The sequence below is a fragment of the Archocentrus centrarchus genome, unplaced genomic scaffold (assembly GCF_007364275.1).
Source record: "Archocentrus centrarchus isolate MPI-CPG fArcCen1 unplaced genomic scaffold, fArcCen1 scaffold_26_ctg1, whole genome shotgun sequence".
In the NCBI taxonomy this organism is placed as follows: domain Eukaryota; kingdom Metazoa; phylum Chordata; class Actinopteri; order Cichliformes; family Cichlidae; genus Archocentrus; species Archocentrus centrarchus.
In genome coordinates this window covers 77985-98630 of record NW_022060256.1, presented here as the reverse complement: position 1 = coordinate 98630, position 20646 = coordinate 77985, and the positions used below count along the sequence as shown (strand labels likewise).

Here is a 20646-nt window from a genome sequence, read left to right as displayed (position 1 = left end):
TCCTCTGAGCGTCATCAGCTCCTCTTTGAACTTTTATGAAGCTCCAGATGTTTTCAGTGGGTGATGGTTGGTAGGTAGGTAGCTAGATATAAGGTTTGGATCATTTTTGACATTTAACACAGCATCCTACCTTATAGGAAATGGACTTGCAGGTTTTACATTTCCTTTGTTAGGCAGAAGGTCCTGGGCTCAAAGTAATGAACATCTTTCAGTAGAAAAGCGATGACAGCTGTCATTAACGCTCAGAAAGAGGAAACTGGTGGCAGGAGGTCAGTGTGCCACACAAAGTTATTATAGATATAAAATCACCACAAATGGACAGAAACAGACACACAAATGAGGGTTTGAGCTTTTTCACCCTGATGGGTATTCCTATACATGTTTTTTTTTTTTCTGACACCATGAATGTCAACAACTTGTTGCGATGGCAGACGATATGACCTTTAAAACCTGACCTTTTCTTAACTTTAAAGAAGCCAATTGTTGATTTGTGTGAGGGGGTGTTTAATATATCAGAAGGTTTATCTACACCAGCGGTCTCAAAGTCACGGCCCACGGGCCGCATCCGGCCCCGCCCCCTACTTCCGGTCCGCGATTTGATGTCAAAAATATAAGACAATTTGGCCCTTTAAGTTACTTTTTTGACATTTTGCTAACTCCTCTTAATTGGAGGGGAGACTGCTGATCTACACATCAGGCCAGAGCGATGCACGAGACTGACCACAGGGAGACAGAGTGATCACAGATCCCATTAAAAAAAAAAAAAAGCCTGAGCCTTGAGGGGAGGCGCTGGTCATCAGTCGGAGTTTTTTCAGAGCTCGGTTAGTGAAGTGTGATGTTTGTACTTCAGAGCCAAGTGTCACTGTCAGGTTTGTGCCCATTCAGCACAGCTGAAGACATCCTACCTGCTTCGCTCTTCCTCTCTTCCTCCACCTCCTCGTGAGGAAGAAAGGAAGGCAGGAACGTGAGGCAGACTCTGCTTCCTGATTGGATGTTCTGCTCTTGAATTGGCTGAGTCAGCTGTGAGTCTGCTGCCAGGTCGAGTGTTTAAAGGGATTTTAAGCTGATTAGATTCAAACAGGAAACCTCCTCCTCCTTTCTCTCCTCCATAACACCTCCTCCCCTTACATCCCATAATCAGTTTGAAGTCATTAAATAACCGAATAAGTGCCTCCAACATGTTCCTGCTCAGTTGTGGCTGCTGTCATCATCTCATCGCTGCTCTCTGCGGTCATGTGGAGCTTTACTTATTCTTTCTGTTTGATATCAGAGACCAGCGCTGACGTATGCAGGTCATTCAGAGCCAAAAACATAAACTCACTGCGTCAGAAGCTAATTTTATTTACTGTGCAGATGTTTGAGACCAAACTCAGCTTCACTGGAAAATAAACTTCCAGTGTTTTTGGGACAGAATAACGGATGAACTTCAGATATCGAGTATCAGGATTTTTCATGGTAGTATTTTTATTTTTTTTTTGCCAAAGTTTTATAACTTTTTAATCTGAGACTTTGTGGATGTACAGATTACTTTGTTAATCTGGACATTTGTCTTCTGTCTGTTTTATTCTAAGCCCTAATATTCAGTCACATCAAGAACATTTTTTTTGTAGTCTTAATTTTTCTCTAAACTCACAGAAATCTCTTGTGAAAACCTGTTTTTACAAAGAGCTTTCAGTAGAGAAAAGTTTAAAAATCCAGATCAAAGTAAATCAGTTTCTGTGCTGCTGCCACCTGGAGGTTAAAGCAGAAAACTCCTGTCTGTCAGCTCTGGTCTGTATGGAAGCTTGTTTCTGCCACTACAAAAAAAAAACAGCAATCCATAACATCATATCTCAAAATTTCAAGTTAGCTCTGCCAGTCAGGAAGGTCCGTTGCATGCGTTGGCATCATCTGCTTCCAGGAAATGACCTCTTTCACGGAGCTTGGTGATTCGCAGAGCTAATTTGAAATTTTGACTTAACGTGAAATTTCGAGTGAATAAGCCGAGTTATGGATACAAAAAAAAAATAATTTTTTTTTTTAGTGGCAAAAAAGCTTCCATAGGTCTCACATGGATTTTATTATTAAAATTTATTAAAAGATTTTAAAGTTCTATCCACAATTTAATTATGATGTTTTAAACCTGAATCTTAGCTTGTGGTTCTGGGTGAACCGTGACATGAGCTGCAGGTCGTCTTACAGGACAATGGTTGTGACAGCAGAGTGTGTGTCTGTTGTGTTGATCAAAGATTGATGGAGATCTGCAGTTTAGTTCATATTAGTGTTCCTGCGGGACCATCACCAGAAACGATTTAAGGAAGAACGCTGAAGACTGAACAATATTAAAGCAAAGTCTACATAAATATGAGGTTCATGGTTATTTTGATCAGTGATTGGTCAGACAGCCGTGCACATGCTCACGTGTCTGTTGACCTGACGAGCGGTGAGGTGACATCCTCTTTCTTTTATGGGCAGCGCACACAGCTATAAATCAGAGCTGGATGAATCAGATGAAATAAAGACAGGATCATCTCTATAAACCTGTTTCAGTAGAGTTGTAAATCAAACACCCCCCTTTCCTTTACAGCTTCCTTCAGCCTGAGGTAGAGGAGAGTCGGTCAGCAGGTTGTGGAACAGATGGACGTAGCTACTGCAACGTCAGCTCCTGGTCAGTGACGTTATGGACAGTGAAAGGACAGTGTTTACAGAGGTCAGGGCCGAGGGCTGCTTTACTTTCAAGCACTGGAAGCCTTTAATTTGCTGAGGACGAGTTTAAATGGTAAATGGACTAGTTCTTATATAGCGCTTTTCTACTCAATCAGAGCACTCAAAGCGCTTATGAGTTTAAGGCACGTCCGGACTGACCTTAGTGTTCAGACCCAGAAGCCACGTCCATCTTTCAGTCTGTGGGCCAGGAAGTCGAACTGAGAACTGTTTCTGTAGGCAAAGTGAAACGGGGGACAGTCTGTGTTAAAGATTTTTAAGTGTAGAAATATGTCAGATTTCAGCAAAAGTGCTGGTTTGTGTGGTCTGTATGTTTAAATCCATATTTTCTCCTGGCTGACCGGCAGCCACTCTACAGTGAAGTCAGAACCATAGGCTTCAATTTAGACAGAAAAGCTTAGACAAGTGAAGAATTGCGACTACATTATGAAAAGTTCACATTTAACGAGCCGTCTGTTTGTGAGATGATGAACTGCTGCAGATTTTTTCAGAGGAATTTGTGCAGTTTGAATAATGAGTGTTTTTTCCATCTTCTGTGAGCCTTACATCATCCCTCAACTTTCCACATCACGGTGGATCTAAAAAGGCATAGAGCCTTCACATGCTGAGAAAACAGCATTTCATGTTTTTATGATTCACACAGTGAAAAGTGTGTGAAACAGGATATCATCAGGGTACAGCTGTAAAACTGGTTTAAGTCATGCTCATCTCGTTGGACCTGCTGCCGAGTTTCTCTGATTGGTCAGTTGCGTTGATGGTCCTGGAGCAACAGCGATGATGATGATGTATGAAGTTGGTGTGTCAGACTGTTGGTTTAAATTATCGACGCTAACTATGTTTGTCCTTTTTATTTCTCTTTGTTTTGGACCCACACCTGATCATCCTCCTACCCTGCTTGTCCTAAAACCATTAAAACCTCCACTGCTCCCATTCTGTCCTCTTGCATATTTAAATTTCTCTTTCTGCTGATTCAAACTCATCTTCATCACGAACTCCTCCATGCATGTTTTCACTCCCTGCCGCCTGTCTCTGCATGTCTTTGTGTCTCACCTCTTTCCCTCTTTTTTTTTTTTTTTCCCTTCTCTCCCATCACCCCCTCATCCCTCCCCTCCTGGCCTGTGGTGCATTGTGGGATTTGTAGGCTTCTATGGTTTGGAGGAGTCGGACCTGGACAAAGTGTTCCGGCTTCCCACCACCACCTTCATCGGTGGCTCAGAGAGCGCGCTGCCGCTGAAGGAAATCATCCGCCGGCTGGAGGTACATGCACACACATGCACATACACACAGGAAGTGAGTCCAGGTGATGGAAATTGGCAGAATGTTTTGCAGGAAAAAATTTATTTGATTATTCAGCGGAATAAGGGCACTCGGAGAACACAGTACCTGCACCAAGACCAGCATCAGAGCTTTGATGTTCTCTTTCTTTAAATTGTTTTTTTGAGCGCTGTGTAGCAGGAACATGTCTGTGTATACATATATATATATATATGTGTATATGTATATATATGTGTATATGTATATATATGTATATATGTATATATATGTATATATAATATGTGTGTGTGTATTTGTGTAGAAATTGTTAGCAAAATGAGCTCAGTTATTGTAGTCAGCTTTGTTCATAACACTGTGCTTCTTTGAAATGTAATCAAATGAGTTGTTTTATGGGCCAACTGTTTGAAATATCAGTTAACAGCAGTTAATATATTAAAATGAAATATCTCTCTCGTTGGCACTGATGAAGCTTTGAAACAAACTGATTCTTCCAAATTTTGTGGCACAGATGATTCTGTCTCCAGGTAAAACACCTGTTAGCCTAACAACACATTAAGGTTCAGTCACAATGCACTTAAAATAGGACGACAACCTCCTTGCAACTAGGAAAAATTGGGAGTTGCCTGGTGAGTTGCATTTCATTTTTGGCAACTGATTGTAAGAAGTTCCAGTGATTGCTTTTGATTGCAAGGCAATTGCACAAGTTGCCTGGTGGGAGGCAGCCTGTCTCCAGACAGTAGCAGTCTAACTCAGACTGACTGCAGTCACTCTCAGACAGATTTCTGACAAGTTGCAGTCAATCTGAGTTTCTCTGCAACTGTACTCAACTGGCTGCAGTCTGTTTATGTTCCTGTGTAAAAGCAAAGCTGCTGACCTCCTGTGTTATTTTGCTGTTAAATCTCCATCCTACAGCAACTACGTCACTGTTAAGGAATTTCTGAAATGTTTCAGATCTGAGGTTCTGGCTGGACTCTGAATGGAAGTAGTTAACGTGAATTTCTGTCTATGTAGAGGGCAACAGCTTTGGGAGATATGACAGATTGATCTCTCTGTCTTATTGCCATTCTATCACCACCTTAACACAACAAAGTTGCTTTAAAGTTGGCAGATTTCAGTGGTTTCAGACCTGGTTCCCATTTTTGAAGCAACTATTTCAAAGGCAACAAGACTGCAAGTTTACTGCACACGATCACGATAATTTTGGTTGTGTTGTGGTCTCTAGTCACTGTTTTCCCTAGTGCGACAGCAGTATTGTCTTTGAACTATTGAAGTCTGATGCATTACTTGAATTAACCAATATGCACTTAAGGATAAAGTGATTGTAGCGGTCAAAGGTCACTATGTCTGTCTGTTCCTGCAGATGGCGTACTGTCAGCACATCGGAGTGGAGTTCATGTTCATCAATGACCTTGAGCAGTGTCAGTGGATCAGACAGAAGTTTGAGACTCCCGGCGTGATGCAGTTCACTCTGGAGGAGAAGAGGACGCTGCTGGCCCGCATGATTCGCTCCACCAGGTCAGAACCTCATCTTTATGTTCATTTAAAAACAGACACTCTAATTAACGTGAACACTCAGGTTCATCACATCTGCAGATTTATCCATGCACATTGATTTTATAAGTTAGAATAGGTGGATGGATCATAAATCAACCATTTTCATTTTAATTAGGAGGGTCATTAGGCGTGTTAACCCTTTTACTAGCACAGGGGTCAAGGCCACCAGTGGCCCCTGTGGTAGTAGAAGGGTTAAATGCATCTGCTGTAAAATCTCTTCCAAATCAAACACACAGATCCATCCACTGTGGTAACCCCTTAGAAACTGAGGAAGCAGCTGAAAGTCCCTGTTTTCTAAAAGAAAACAATCTGCAGTCTCTGCACATGTAGGGATTGACGTTGGGATTAATCTTTGTGGTAATCCGTGTTCAGGTTTGAGGAGTTCCTGCAGAAGAAGTGGTCTGCAGAGAAGCGCTTTGGCCTGGAGGGCTGCGAGTCTCTGATCCCCGCTCTGAAGACCATCATCGATAAGTCCTCGGAGAACGGCGTGGAGAACGTCATCATGGGAATGCCCCACAGGTAAAACACCTGTTACACCTCAGACAACACTGTATTTGTGTGTTTACTCCTGTCAGATTCCTCCCTTAAATGTTTCATGCGTTAAAAATATTTTTCGGGCTCGCCTGTTCTTAACGTAGCCGTTCACACCAACCGCGTCATTTCACAGGACGAATTTGCTGTGTTTATTTTTTCGGATCAAGTTCAATTTTTTTATGACTTTCGCAAGTGAACAAAACAGGTCTGACCAATCAGAGCGCTGCATTTAGCAACATGTGAGGTCATAGCTCAAAACACACACCGATGTACAGTAATCCCTCGCTACTTCGCTTTTCGCAGACTCGCTGTTTCGCAGGTTTTCAATCAATATTAGTGTAAAATATTTATTCTCTGCCAATAACAGCTCAAACGTGAAAGCGGCCATGATGCAGCTTCATCTCCGGGATCAAACCATGAAACTCTCCCTGCTGCTGCTTTCTCATGACTTGGATGAACCCAGAATCTCTGTTTCTTCCTTCTCTTGTTTAGAAACATCACAACCTCATTACATCATCGTGTGATGTCAACTTCATTTCTTTCACAGCGCGCTTTATGAGGACGATTTATTTGTATGTAGGTTGCACGACAAGTTCGCATCCGAAAGATTTGAAATTTAGTGTCGTTTTTACACAACGCATCCAGTGTGAAACGGCCTTAAAAGCGAGTGCTATATAAGCACCAGTCCAATATTGGAAAAAGTGGATAAAAGTGAGTAAATAAAAGCGTTTAGGTCACCTTTCACACATGAATTCATACCTGCGCCTTTTCTAAAGCAGCCTCCTACATGTGTAAATGTAAAAATGCTGGTTTTACAAAAATGGTGATGCTGGTGTGTGATGCGAAAGGGAGACAAAGAGTGCTTTTAGTCTGCTGGCTCGTGTTTAAAATCAGATGTTCCAGAAGTGAAGATGAACCAGAATCTGTCCTCTGTGTCTCTTTCAGGGGTCGTCTGAACGTTTTGGCCAATGTGATCCGGAAAGAGCTTGAACAGATCTTCTGTCAGTTTGACTCCAAACTGGAAGCAGCTGATGAGGTCATTTTTAAAACTGTTTTTTTACCTTTTACTGGTTTTATTCCAGTTTACATCCAACCTGCTTTCTATGGTTTCTGTCCTCAGGGTTCCGGCGATGTGAAGTACCACCTGGGGATGTACCATCGCCGCATCAACCGCGTGACGGACAGGAACATCACGCTGTCTCTGGTGGCGAATCCGTCTCACCTGGAGGCCGTGGACCCCGTGGTTCAGGGAAAGACCAAAGCTGAGCAGTTCTACTGCGGAGACACGGACGGAAAAAGAGTGAGTCTGACAGGAGGTACTCGGATACTTTGAAGTACTGATACTGCACTGTGAAAAATACTACATTACAGGTCCAGGTAGGGCTAAAGGTAACCATAGAGAGTTTTTCCAGCTCAGAACAGTCCTCAGGTAAGTGGCTGCAGTGAAGACAGAGATAAATAAAACTTCAAATAACAAAATAGGTTAAAAATTAATTTTGTGAATGTGTTTAGGAGAACTCTCGAGAACAATCACAGATTAATTTAGTCAGGATGATCAAAAAGTCTGAAGTTAAAACAAGCTTCTAAAATGTCATTTTTCTCATAAATGCACTGCAGGTCTTCAGTTTTAGGCCAGCAGGCTCACAGAGATCCACTTCACTGTGACGTGTAGCAGCTCTCATACCTGTGTGCTCTGTGTCCAGGTGATGTCCATCCTTCTCCACGGAGACGCCGCGTTCGCTGGTCAGGGCATTGTCTACGAGACCTTCCACCTGTCTGACCTGCCGTCCTACACCACACATGGCACCGTGCACGTGGTGGTCAACAACCAGGTAACCTCACAGTTACAGTTACATACACAACCTGCTAATGGGTCACACGGTTTGCCGAGCCATCACCTCCCTGTCGTCGTGTCCACAGATCGGCTTCACCACAGACCCTCGCATGGCCCGCTCCTCGCCGTACCCAACGGATGTGGCTCGCGTCGTCAACGCTCCCATCTTCCACGTGAATGCCGACGATCCCGAGGCCGTCACCTACGTCTGTAAGGTGGCGGCTGAGTGGAGAGCCACCTTTCACAAAGACGTTGTGGTCGACCTGGTCAGTAAAAACATGCAAACTGCTTTAAAGGGGCAGTTCACCAAAAGTCAGACACGTTCCAAGTCAGTGGCTGTAGAGACGTAAGCAGCGCTTATTTGTGTATGGAGAAAAAATCTGAACGGATACATAAACATGTAACTCAATTTCATCATTAATAAGTTAATAATTTTGATCCTACCAGTGATGGTAAAGTAAATCTCTGCATATATTAAATTCTTTCAATACATATTTTTATTTCCTTATATATTCATATTTGCATTAATTCCATCATTTATTTACTTTACCATTTAATTTTACAAAGTATTTATACACATTCATTTTTACCTAATTTATTTAGATTTTATTTTCTCCTGTATTTATTTCCCCAAACTTATTTATTTCTGTGCACTTTGCTCATAACAGAGAAATTAATGCATAAACGCATTAAACTCTTTATAAAGGAATTCATTAATGTTGGATACATGTAAAAGTATATTAATTTACTCATTGATTTATTTTAATATGAATTGTTTATTGGTGGTTTTTATCCTTCATACTTGGACACAAACGCTATCATTTTCATCTCGTTTGTTCAGCTCTTTATTTTTATAATCTGTACGTGAAGGTAATGAAAAAGCTGAATTCATCTTTGAGTTTTCTTTCATTGTTTTTTTTTCTTCTGTCCATTAAGTTCTTTGTTTTTGCTGTTTTTAGGCCTCAGTTTGACTATTTATTCTTTTTCATGTCTTTTCTTTAACGTCTTCAGCCTATTTTAAATGTATTTTCCACCTTGCTATAATTGTTTTTAAAAATATTTTTCTGTCACTTAGTGCCTTGGACCTTTTGTTGGGTGTATTTATTTTTATGTTAGCACATTTGCACTTTTGTACATGTACATATGTTTTGCATATAGGTATGAGCATGTGCATTTTAGTTTCTGTATTTGTTCCCCTGATATTATGCAGTCATATTATATTAATTTCATGACCCCTTAAATCATGACCGCAGCAAACAGCTGACTCACAGAAGCTCAGATGATTTCCATGATCTTGAATTTATTCTTACCTGTTCAGACACCTGGAAGCAGTCTTTACAGCGTGTCTGTATGCGCAGGTGTGTTACCGTCGGATGGGCCATAACGAGATGGATGAGCCGATGTTCACTCAGCCGCTGATGTACAAACAGATCAAGAAGCAGAAGCCTGTTCTGCAGAAATACGCTGAGAAGCTGATCGCAGAGGGAGCCGTGAGCCGGCAGGAGTACGAGGTAAAGCTCGCAGCGACACACTCGTCCACACGGTCAAGTATTTGTTTTCAGCAGAAAAGCTTCAAATGATCCAGCAGCTTCTGCCCGGTAGCGGAGCCCAGGAGAAAGATGTTATCACTGACGCTGGTGACCGTGAAGTGAATCCTGCTGAGCTGTTTAAAGGTAACAGGTGAATGCTTGTCTGTCTGTCTGTCTGTCTGCAGGAGGAGATCTCCAAATACGATAAGATCTGCGAGGAGGCATATGCTCGCTCCAAAGACGAGAAGATCCTCCACATCAAGCACTGGCTGGACTCCCCATGGCCCGGTAAGAGAAGAAGAGGAGGGAGGGATGAGTCTGACTTCCATTCTGTGGATGTTGTAAAACTGATCCAGTGAAGTAAAACGTAAACAAAAAGCTGATACAAGTCTGAGGCGATGAAGAGAAACTCGAGAGTATTTCAAGTCTCTGGCGGGAGCGAAAAGATCCTGTTTGAATCTTGAACTACATCAGGCTGCATGGGTGTGGCTACTGTGACATCACCCATTTTAAAGCCTCTATTTTAGCTTGATGGCTGCTACTGTTGTTTTTTACAGCAGTAAATATATTTAGACAAAAGGGGGCATCACACAGTCACAGATACCTGCTGATTATTTCTTCTTCTTCTTTCTTTATTTTTCTTTCAAATTTCAAATTCAGATTTTATTTTTGGGTTTTTTTGCCCTTGACAGTTCAGCAGTGAAGAGTAGAACCTGAACCCGGGCCGCTGCATTTTGGCCATAAGACACATGGGCCCTACCTGCTACTTATTTCAATGTAACATCTGCATAAGATCATAGAATTTCACCAAAACTGGAGCTCAGCCTTCGTGGACAGTCTGTTAGTACAATTAACTGCATAGCAGCCATATTATTGGTCAGATAATTGCATTAAAAATACAAAGATGTGACTTTAGATGGAAGTATTTCCCACAGACTGTCGGAGGCAAAGACCAAAAACACTCCTGCAGTTGCGTTTGTGTCAGTAAGGTGAGCTGAAACTTGGCACGATTAGAAGCAGCGCCCCTTTTTTTGGTACTTTTGCACACCTCGTTTACCCGCTGCCATTAATCAACAAACGTTAGCAGCATATTTTAAATACAGCAAGATGAATATTATTCTTGCTTCAGTTTTTAAACTTTTGTTTTCAGGTTTTTTCACTCTGGACGGTCAGCCAAAGTCGATGAGCTGCCCCTCCACCGGTCTGACTGAAGAAGACTTGAACTACATCGGGCAGGTGGCCTCGTCCGTCCCCGTGGAGGACTTCACCATCCACGGAGGTCTGAGAACAGTGTGTGTTTCTGACTGAATAAACAGGAACAAACAAACAAAGCTGCGTTCCAGTGATGATGATCGTTTATCGCCGCAGGTCTAAGTCGTATCCTGAAGAGTCGGGCCGAAATGGTCAAGAACCGGATGGTAGACTGGGCTCTGGGGGAGTACATGGCCTTCGGATCGCTGCTGAAAGAGGGGATCCACGTCAGGCTGTCAGGGCAGGACGTCGAGCGAGGGACCTTCAGGTAAACCCGGAGACGGGCTGTGCTGGGCTGGGTCCAGGGTTCTGCTAGTCTTCAGTGATTCAAATATCTTTTTATGGTAAAGAACAAAGCTTAAAGTTGGAGAAATATTTTTGTAAATGAATAAAAATGTAAAAATAATGTTTAAGAAATAAAGTGAATTGAGCATCTGCTCCTCATCTAAAGGAGGTAAGAAAAGCTCCCACAGTCAGTTTGATGATCTCAGATCAGCACTGTTTATCCCCAGAGTCCTGCTGTAGTAGCTTTAATGAACACAAAGACTTCAGAAAGTAAATTTGGTCAAAAAGAAACAAGCTCAGTTAAACGGGGTTAAATTCAAGTGGCTCAATAACTACAAATCTCAGTAATGTGCGATAAAATGGTGCCTTAGATGAAATGAAGAAGAGGAAGAAGAAAAGCTCAGTGAGACGTTCAAGAGCAACATGAACAGCGCAGGGTTAAAATCCAACAAATATGCTTTACATAGTAAATTTAACGCTGCTGTTCTCTTCACAGCTTTCAAGAACAAATCAGAAAATAGTACAAATGAAGACAGATGTGACCATAACTCTGGCCCCTCCAAACCCTTACCTCGTTTATAATTTGGCTGATCTCCCTGATCACGCTTTTATTTTTTACTTTCAGCTGCAGTGGATTAGTAGATCTCGTACGTCTGAGCTGTCTGTAGCACGTTAGTCCCCGACTCTAATCAGAGTTCATATGAGAATGTTCACGGACCCTTTCTGTCCCCTCTCAGCCACCGTCACCACGTCCTCCATGACCAGAACGTGGACAAGAGGACCTGCATCCCCATGAACCACCTGTCCCCGGACCAGGCGCCGTATACTGTGTGCAACAGTTCACTGTCGGAGTACGGTGTACTCGGTGAGTCCTCGCTCTCTAAAGGTGAAACGTTGCCGTCATCATTGGCGGTTTTGTTTTTTGGGGGTGGATCATTTTTGTTTTTCTGATGATTGTTTCTGCGTCTGCAGGCTTCGAGCTGGGTTTCGCCATGGCGAGCCCGAATGCTCTGATCCTGTGGGAGGCTCAGTTTGGAGACTTCCAAAACACGGCACAGTGCATCATCGACCAGTTCATCTGCGCCGGTCAGGCCAAGTGGGTGAGACAGAATGGCATCGTGCTGCTGCTGCCACACGGCTTGGAGGGCATGGTGAGGACGCCACCAACGCAACCACAGATACATAAACCTCAAGTTTCCCCTGCTCCAGGAAAGCTCCTTCTCCCTTTTCTCCTCCCTCCTCATCTCAGACTGTCATTAATCAGATAATCAGAGGTTTGAGTCTGAATGTTTCCTCTTTTATTGAGTAAAAACTAAAATAAAATAAGAAATCCGGGTTGATTGGCGACAGCTCTGAACAACTTGAATATGGCTTTTCTGTATTTTGATATTTCCGTTCATTGATTGAGGATAATCAATACATCTTCCCTGGTCTTTCTTCTCTAACATCTGTGTGACTTCATGTTCACTAAATAAAGGAAATTTTGTCTTCAGGGTCCTGAACACTCTTCAGCTCGTCCAGAGAGATTCCTCCAGATGTGCAACGACGACCCAGATGTGTTGCCTGTGAGACAGACACACACACACACACGTACATACACATACAAACACAGCAGTGATGTCAGAGAGGGTTGTGTATTACGAAGCTGGTTTCTCTCCCTTAGAACATCACCGAGGACTTTGCCGTTCGTCAGCTCTACGACTGTAACTGGATCGTGGTGAACTGCTCAACTCCTGCAAACTACTTCCACGTTCTCAGACGGCAGATCCTGCTGCCCTTCAGGAAGCCCGTAAGACTCGTGCACACAGACACGCATTAAAGCTAATGCCAACCTGAACCTTTAAAGCCAAGTATTAACCAGCTTTAAAGTTTAAAGACAGAATAAAAGTGCTCTTTAATAACCTGTCATGTTTGTGTCTCCAGCTGATCATCTTCACTCCCAAATCTCTGCTCCGTCACCCTGAGGCCAGATCGAGCTTTGACGAGATGCTGCCCGGTAACCTCTCTGCTCAGACCTCTGCAGCTTTAACAGCATTAACAGAGACACACAAAGTCTGACCGCCACTGTCTGTTCTCTTCACCGTCCTCCTCTTTTATCCTTTTCCTCCTGCTTTTCCATCTGCTTTTTATCTCCTCCATTTTCTTCTGCTTTTTGTGCTGTTTCCTTTCTTCCTTTTTGTGATCCTCCTACTTCATCCTCCTCATTCTTTTCCTTCACCTTCTTTTTGTCTCCTCCTCCTGTTTCCCTTTCTTCCTCCTCTGCCTTTTTCTTCTCTCCTGTTCTTCCTCCTTTTTCTTTCTTCTCCTTCCACCCTACTTTTTCCATCTTCCTCTTTTTGTCCTTTTATTTTTATTCTTCTTCTCTTTTGTGCTGCCCCCTCCCTTTTCTTTCTTCCTCCTCCTCCTCCACCACCTTCTACTCGTCATTATCCTCATTCTTCTCCTGCTGCCTCTCTTTCCTTTCTTCCCCCTTCTCCTTTTCTATTCCACCTTCTTCTTGTTGTCGTCCTTCTCCTCTTCCTCCTCTGTGCAGGAACTCACTTCCAGCGGCTGATCCCTGAGGCGGGCGGAGCGGCGGAGCGTCCAGATGCGGTGACAAGGTTGATCTTCTGCACGGGGAAGATTTACTATGAGCTGACCAAAGAGAGGAAGACCAGAGGCTTGGAGGACACGGTGGCCATCACTCGCATAGAGCAGGTACACACACACACACACACACACACACACACACACACGCACGCGTGCAACAAGGAGGCTTCTGATTGGCTGCAGCCTGGTTACATTTTGGGAGAGGGGATTACGGAAAGTAACAGTAATGCACAGCGGCGTTACAAATGCAGCAGGCAGTAACGTGCTCGCCGTCTCTCCCCGCAGCTCTCCCCATTCCCATTCGACCAGGTGAAGGCAGAGATAGAGCGCTTTCCCAACGCCCACCTGATCTGGTGTCAAGAGGAGCACAAGAACCAGGGTTACTATGACTATGTGAAGCCTCGCATCAGGACCACCACTCTGAAAGCCAAGCCCGTCTGGTAAACCATCATCATCAGGCATCTGTCTGTCCACGATGGTGCAACCTATGGCCTTTGACCCCACCCTCTCTTTGTTTCAGGTATGCTGGCAGAGACCCGGCATCAGCTCCAGCAACAGGAAACAAAAACACTCACCTGACAGAACTGCGGCGTTTCCTGGACACCGCCTTCGGCACAAACGCATTCAAAGACCAGCAGTGAACATGTGAAATGTAACACCTGGAATCAGCCCTCATTTGTCTCACCTGAATTCACGCACACATCATACAGTTAGTCCTTTGTGTGGCTAATCACACTGCACAGGAGCAAACAGGAAAACAGCAGGAACTCCATCCAAAAAATCAGATTTAACAGATCACAGCAGGAGGTGGAGCGTCAAATATCTCCTTGGATTCAAATTTAAACTTTATTTTTCTGGTCTGTAACAGACAGAAACAGCTAACAAAAATATAACTGTATTCACATAATAAAAATAATAACAGATGAAATGAGCTGCAGTTTGTTTTTATCCTGATTTCTTCAGTTTGATGCCGGTAAAAGTGGCTGAATTCTCCATCAGAAGCTCCTCAGGTTGGGATCACGGTGCCGCTGAGGAAACCTTAAAATCAGTCAGATTCTCAGTGAACTCCTGAACTAAGTCTAAATATTTTTGAATGAACTTTGGTATTCTTCTACTCAGTCAAAAACGTCTGGGGAAAAATCTGGAAGTTGAACCTCATTTCTCATAATGACTAATAAAATTTTTCAGCTTTGTGCCGGGGACAGGACATTTGAGTTAGCATTGTTAGCGCTCCCCATTCAAAACTGATGGGAGCCCGGCTAGCTGCAGAGAGCAGGTGTTTTTTTGTTTTTTTTCCCCCACCTTTCAGCAGGTGTGTTCACTCACTGAAACTCAAATTAAGCCGACGACACAGAAATCAGACGTTTCAGAAGTCCATTGAACTGTCTGATTTTAGGCTTCCCTCAGTGTCACAGTGATCATTTGTACACGTGTTCATGTGAAAAAGGAGCTGTTGATGGAGAATTCAGCTGCTTTAAAAGCACCACATCAGGGTAAAAACAAACCCCAGAGAGAAAAATGGGAGCTCATCAGACCCCTTCCCTTTACTGGCCCTCATCCAATCTGAGTGAACCGGTACGGTATTAGTGCTGAGGTCAGCTTCAGGCTCAGCTTCACCACAAACAACGAGGCAACTCAGCTTCAGCATCTTCCTTTGATTCAGGATAAACATTCTGGGGAGTTTAAACTTTTTTTTAAGGTGATTTAAAATAAGAGGTTCTAAAACTCTAAAACTCTAAAACTGGAAAGCAAAGAAAGGATCGTGACACTGACAAAAACCTGTGAGGGTTTCAGAGGTTTAGGTGTGTTTGTGAATGTCCAAATGATAAAAGCTGGTCAGATCAGATAAGTGCTGAGTAAAATCTACTCTTAAATGGACAAACTGTTTACTGAAGTCTGGAAGGTTTCGATCAGAAGTCAGATTCATGTGCAGAGAATATGAATTTGTGACTTATAAAGTCGGACCTGAGAGATAAAAGATGAACAACATGTAGTCTTAAATTGGATGATTTTTCAATAGTTTGGTATGTTGTGCTCAAATATTTGAAATATTTGGCTAAAAAGCACTGTTGTAGTTACAGTTGGGCTTTTATTTATTCTTTATAGCTGATCAAATCCAGCTGTGGGGACACTTTTGTTTCCAAAATTTAAACACAAGAAGCAACGTGAGACCTAAAAGTCTAAAATTGGTAAAAATTTTCTATGAGTTCTGGTCTTTTCACCAGAATTCGTAGAAAATTTTCACAAGAGTGAAAAGGTTAAGCAGCCACGCAAAGATCAAAAAATAAGAATTTTGAATGCAAAGGCTAGATGCTCAGATCAAGTCTTCCTCAATAAAATGTCTTAAATTGGGGAAACTTTGAATGAAGTCTGGTGCAATTAGTTCAAGACATTTTGGTGATCGATATGCAGCCTCTGTCAACAGTTGCAACAAAAAGCTCCTTAGGCAACATTAAGTTTTTTTTTTGTTTGTTTTTTCCTTACTGATGCAGCTTTGCTTTAGAAAATGTTCTAGTGGAGTTGAGCCTGAACGACCTTTGACCTCACCGTTCTCACACACACACACACACACTCTTTCACAATGTCAGGAGGTAATTACAGAACAAAGGTTTCCTCTCTAGTCCACCTTCATCCTCCTCATCATTATAGGAGCCGTTCTTCTTCTTTGCACAGAAATCCTGAAGAGTTGCAGAAACTTTTGATTATTAGCTTTTTAAAGTGCTCGTTGGCATCATCAGCGCCACCTGATGTGAACCAGAATCACTAAAGGCGACAGGTGGTGGTTTTTTACCTGTCGGCAGGTGTGTCCGTGTGTCATTAGAGGCAGCGCTGAACATAGATTTTATTGTCTTTTACTTTGAAGGGTTCTTTTACGCACTGCTGATAATTGATTTGACCCCCTGGCTTCTGTCCCCCCCCCCTCCGCGAGCGTGCATCCCGTGCCAAAATGGACCGCGAGCGTTTTTAGTGTTTTTTGGCGTCCGGCAAGCAGTTGAGCGATTAAATGGTCCGCTGCTGGTGGCGTTCTGCGAGACAAAGAAAATGATTTATTTATTTTCATAAAAGGGGATTGAACTTCTCTGCATTATATTGCTTCATTCAATAAAGAAATCTGTATGTACTGAAGAGCTGCGCCTCCCTGTCCTTCCACACTGCACACATCACGTTTCTGCACACACTTCAGTTTCCACCAAACAAGCTGCAGGAGTCAACATCTGACGGCGGTCACACATTGTACGTTTATATTACCACCCATATTTATTCATATTTTATGAATTAAGTCTAAAAAGTACAGCGCTGTGAATGAACTCTGGTGCTGTGGTTAATGAGTGTTTGCTTTCAGCGTGACGTGAAAATTAAAAAATCAAAGCTTTTTAAAATTTTTTACAGGAACTGACCGGGTTTCCAAATGAACTTTAGTTCCATGTGAAGGATTTCATGTATGAGTCCAAACATGTCAAAACACTGAATGATATCTGGTAATGTTTGATGAACAAGAGTGTAAAATATTAATTTTTACACCTAATAATCTGCTGCAATTCAACCAAAACTGCGAGGTTCCCTGAAGAAAGACGTATTTGCAGTTGAAAACAATCTGGTAAGTGAACCTTCACTGTCTGACCTCATAAGTTTGCCATTTACACCGCAAAACAGTGGTTATAAAAAGCAAGCAAATTCTTACTTTGCAAGTATCCTACACACAAAATAAGTTAAAATGAAAGAATAAGCATATAAATAAACTACAAATACAGATGAAGGGTAGAGTGTGGTCAGAATTTAAAGTGTAATTATGCATACTATTAGAATGGTAAGACATTCAGAATGTACGAGTGTTACATAGGATTGTATTGTGTGCAAAATTGCAGGTGTGCAGGTCTGTTTTGAGAGTTAAGGCAGGTAATCGCAGTTCATTAATCAGTCAGTGGTTCAGCAGCCTGATGGCCTGTGGATAGAAACTGTTCTTTACTCTGGTTGTCTTTGCTTATACACTCCTGTAACGTCTGCCAGACGGCAGGAGTGTGAACAGTGTGCTGTCGGTGGTTACAGTCCTTCATGATGATGTGTGCCTTCTTTATTATCCAGGCATTATAAGTGCCTGCAGTGATGGGAAGGCAACTCCACAGATGAATTATGCTGCTTGATGACACACGAGGGCCTTCCTGTCCTGAATATTGCAGTTTCTATACCACACTGTGATGGGGTTTTACAGGAAAATCAGTAAGTTAATAATATATAAGTTAATAAAATCAATAAGTTACCTTGCAGAGAGTTTGAGGGTTAAGAACAGGCGATGTGTTAGAAGTGAATCAGCTTTTGTTTGGCACAGTTTGAAACTGGATAAATCACATGCTACATTTTTGGGGAGTAGTTCCTGCTTTCGCCTCATTTAAAGTCCAGAAATGGCAAAATTATGAATGAAGTCCTCTCCAATCAGTATGCGTCGGGATTTGATATTCGATCCTACGACAGTTGATCTTGAAGTTGTCGAGTATGTGAACAGTTTGTTGTGTTGAGGCGTGAGGCAAACTGTCTCCCAAAGCTCTGGAAGTTTGAGGTTGTGTCTCAAGATTCTTTATTGATTAAAAACAAAGTGCAGGAGGCAGCTTCTTTTTTTAATCTAAAATTAGCAAAATTTTGAAGGAAGTCTGGCACAGCTTCATAGCATGATATATTAGGTTTGTATACAGTTATATAAGTGCACCATCCTTAAATGGCAAATTTTTGAATGAAGTCTGGCACTGTTTTGTGCCCATGGTTAGATTGGTGTGCAAAAGGACATTAATTTGTGGTTTCCAAAGTTGAGGTCAGGGATAAAAGTTAGAGAACTACACGTGAATAAACTTAAGTCTGAAATTAGCAACATTTGCTTTCAATAATTAAGTTTTTCTATAAAATAGTTTGCTGCATAATTAAAATGATAAATTAAACTAAGTCTAAAATTAGCAACATTTCAAATAGAGTCCTATGATTGTATTTCAAGTTGATGGATGGATGTACTGATTATTTTTGTGAGGACCTCATTTAAATCAAGTTGGAAAATGGTTAAATTAGGATGGAGTCTGGTAAAAGTGGATCAGCAAGTGTTGGTTTTTAATAATTCAGTTTTACATTAAGTCATTTGCTGTATTTAAGCCAAAAATGTGAGTTTTTATTCCCTGCAATAAAATGTGAACATGTGTATTTTACCAAAATTGTACCTGATTAAATAGAAATGGAATTCTAAAAGAAAAAAAATCTAATTTTGAATGAAATCTTGTACTACTGGAAGGACTAAATGACCAATCCAAAATAAACAATCAAAACATTCAATTAAGTTCGGTAATGTTTAGTTGGTGAGTGTCACCTTTAAATAATTCAGTCTTTCACCAAAATAAATCTGGCTTTTTATTGTTTAGAGTACAGGCAACTAAGTAGAAATGATGTGGTGTGAAAATGGGTAAATTCTGACATTTTGAATTCTGGTACTATGTCTATCTAGATTCCCAACACAAACATAACTAAATGCTAAATTAATTACATTTTGAATGAACTCTGGTGTTGCTTTGAAGATCAGCTATGCTGGAAGTGGGCAGAGATGATGTCAAAGTGGTTCTCAAGTTCATCTCATTTAAATAAAGTCAAAAACAGGTTCATTTTGAAAATAAAATCACATAATCACATAAAATTGTTGATAAATGAGCCCCGGTCAGGAGTTCCTGGTTTTACCGTTAGTGAAACGTCTCAGAGCGTCTTATTTATACACAGCCTGTAAAGAATCCTTAAAGCTCACAAGTCCAATGGAATGAAGTGTTTACTGCCACCTGCTGGGCACCTGATCCACCCCTAAGTATAAGCTTGATCAAAAAGGAAAGTTTTAAGCTGAATCTTAAAAATAGAGAGGGTGTCTGTTGTTGTGGAAATTTTAGTGCATTGAATAAAAAAAAAAAAAAAAGAGTCAACTGCCAGAGTTGTCTTTAGAAAGTGTATTCTTGCTAGAAGGAATTCAGTCAATACATTGTTCAGCCCCTTCCAATAATCCTGTACAGGCCACACACAATTCAGCAAGATATATGCAGCAGTTTGGGCACACAGGTCTCATTGGTGTTGCAAATGGAGGTACCAAGACAGAAACCAGGACTCCCTCTGTTAGGGAGGTCCCACATGCCTGCATCCCCACTACATCCAGGGTCAAGAGATCAAACACAACAGAAAGTATCAGAAAGAAAAAACCTGAACCCTTGGACATAACAAAGCAAGCTGGTTCTGTAGAAGAGGGGCCTGAAAACTGCCTCCCAGTCTACTCTTAAGAACCACAAGTAAGCCAGCAGTCTGAGAGCAAAGTGCTCTGTTGGGGTGATACGGTATTATGAGGTCTTTGAGATAAGATGGGGCCTGATTATTCAAGACCTTGTATGTAAGAAGAATTTCTAATTCAATTCTGGATTTAACAGGGAGCCAATGAAGAGAAGCCAATATGTGAGAAATCTGCTCTCTCTTTCTAGTCCCTGTCAGTACTCTAGCTGCAGCATTTTGGATCAGCTGAAGACTTTTCAGGGAGCTTTTAGGACAGCCTGATAATAATGAATTACAATAGTCCAGCCTAGAAGTAATAAATGTGTGAATTAGCTTTTCAGCATCATTCTGAGAAAGGATGTTTCTAATTTTAGAAATATTGCACAAATGCAAAAAAGCGGTCCTACATATTTGTTTAATATGTGCATTGAAGGACATATCCTGGTCAAAAATGACTCCAAGATTTCCCACAGTGTTACTGGAGGCCAAAGTAATGCCATCCAGAGTAAGTATCTAGTTAGACACCATGTTTCTAAGATTTGTGGGGCCGAGGTCATCCAGGCCTTTATGTCTTTAAGTCATTCCTGCAGTTTAACTAATTGATGTGTGCCATCTGGCTTCATTGATAGATAAAGCTGAGTATCATCTGTATAACAATGAAAATGTATGCAATGCTTTCTAATAATACTGCCTAAGGGAAGCATGTATAGTGTAAATAAAATTGGTCCTAGCACAGAACCCTGTGGAACTCCATAATTAACCTTAGTGCGTGAAGAAGACTCCTCATTTACATGCATTTAAATGAACAAACTGGAATCT

General features: G+C 41.8%; 1 protein-coding gene across 3 annotated transcripts in view; it reads left to right on the top strand.

The window, feature by feature from the left end:
- Positions 1 to 16675, top strand: part of LOC115775926 (2-oxoglutarate dehydrogenase, mitochondrial-like) — a 39215-nt gene extending 22540 nt beyond the window's left edge. For all 3 annotated transcript variants that reach the window (XM_030723451.1, XM_030723453.1, XM_030723452.1), the window contains 19 exons: positions 3845 to 3960; positions 5339 to 5493; positions 5905 to 6051; positions 7012 to 7102; positions 7187 to 7366; positions 7770 to 7898; positions 7987 to 8166; positions 9259 to 9411; positions 9615 to 9717; positions 10580 to 10708; positions 10798 to 10948; positions 11703 to 11830; positions 11938 to 12116; positions 12459 to 12530; positions 12629 to 12754; positions 12889 to 12961; positions 13499 to 13662; positions 13840 to 13994; positions 14075 to 16675. In XM_030723451.1, the coding sequence (XP_030579311.1) occupies positions 3845 to 3960; positions 5339 to 5493; positions 5905 to 6051; positions 7012 to 7102; positions 7187 to 7366; positions 7770 to 7898; positions 7987 to 8166; positions 9259 to 9411; positions 9615 to 9717; positions 10580 to 10708; positions 10798 to 10948; positions 11703 to 11830; positions 11938 to 12116; positions 12459 to 12530; positions 12629 to 12754; positions 12889 to 12961; positions 13499 to 13662; positions 13840 to 13994; positions 14075 to 14195 (2552 nt within the window). In that variant the 3' untranslated portion in view covers positions 14196 to 16675. The remainder of the gene's footprint in view (positions 1 to 3844; positions 3961 to 5338; positions 5494 to 5904; positions 6052 to 7011; positions 7103 to 7186; positions 7367 to 7769; positions 7899 to 7986; positions 8167 to 9258; positions 9412 to 9614; positions 9718 to 10579; positions 10709 to 10797; positions 10949 to 11702; positions 11831 to 11937; positions 12117 to 12458; positions 12531 to 12628; positions 12755 to 12888; positions 12962 to 13498; positions 13663 to 13839; positions 13995 to 14074) is intronic.
- The last annotated feature ends 3971 nt before the right edge of the window (positions 16676 to 20646 follow it).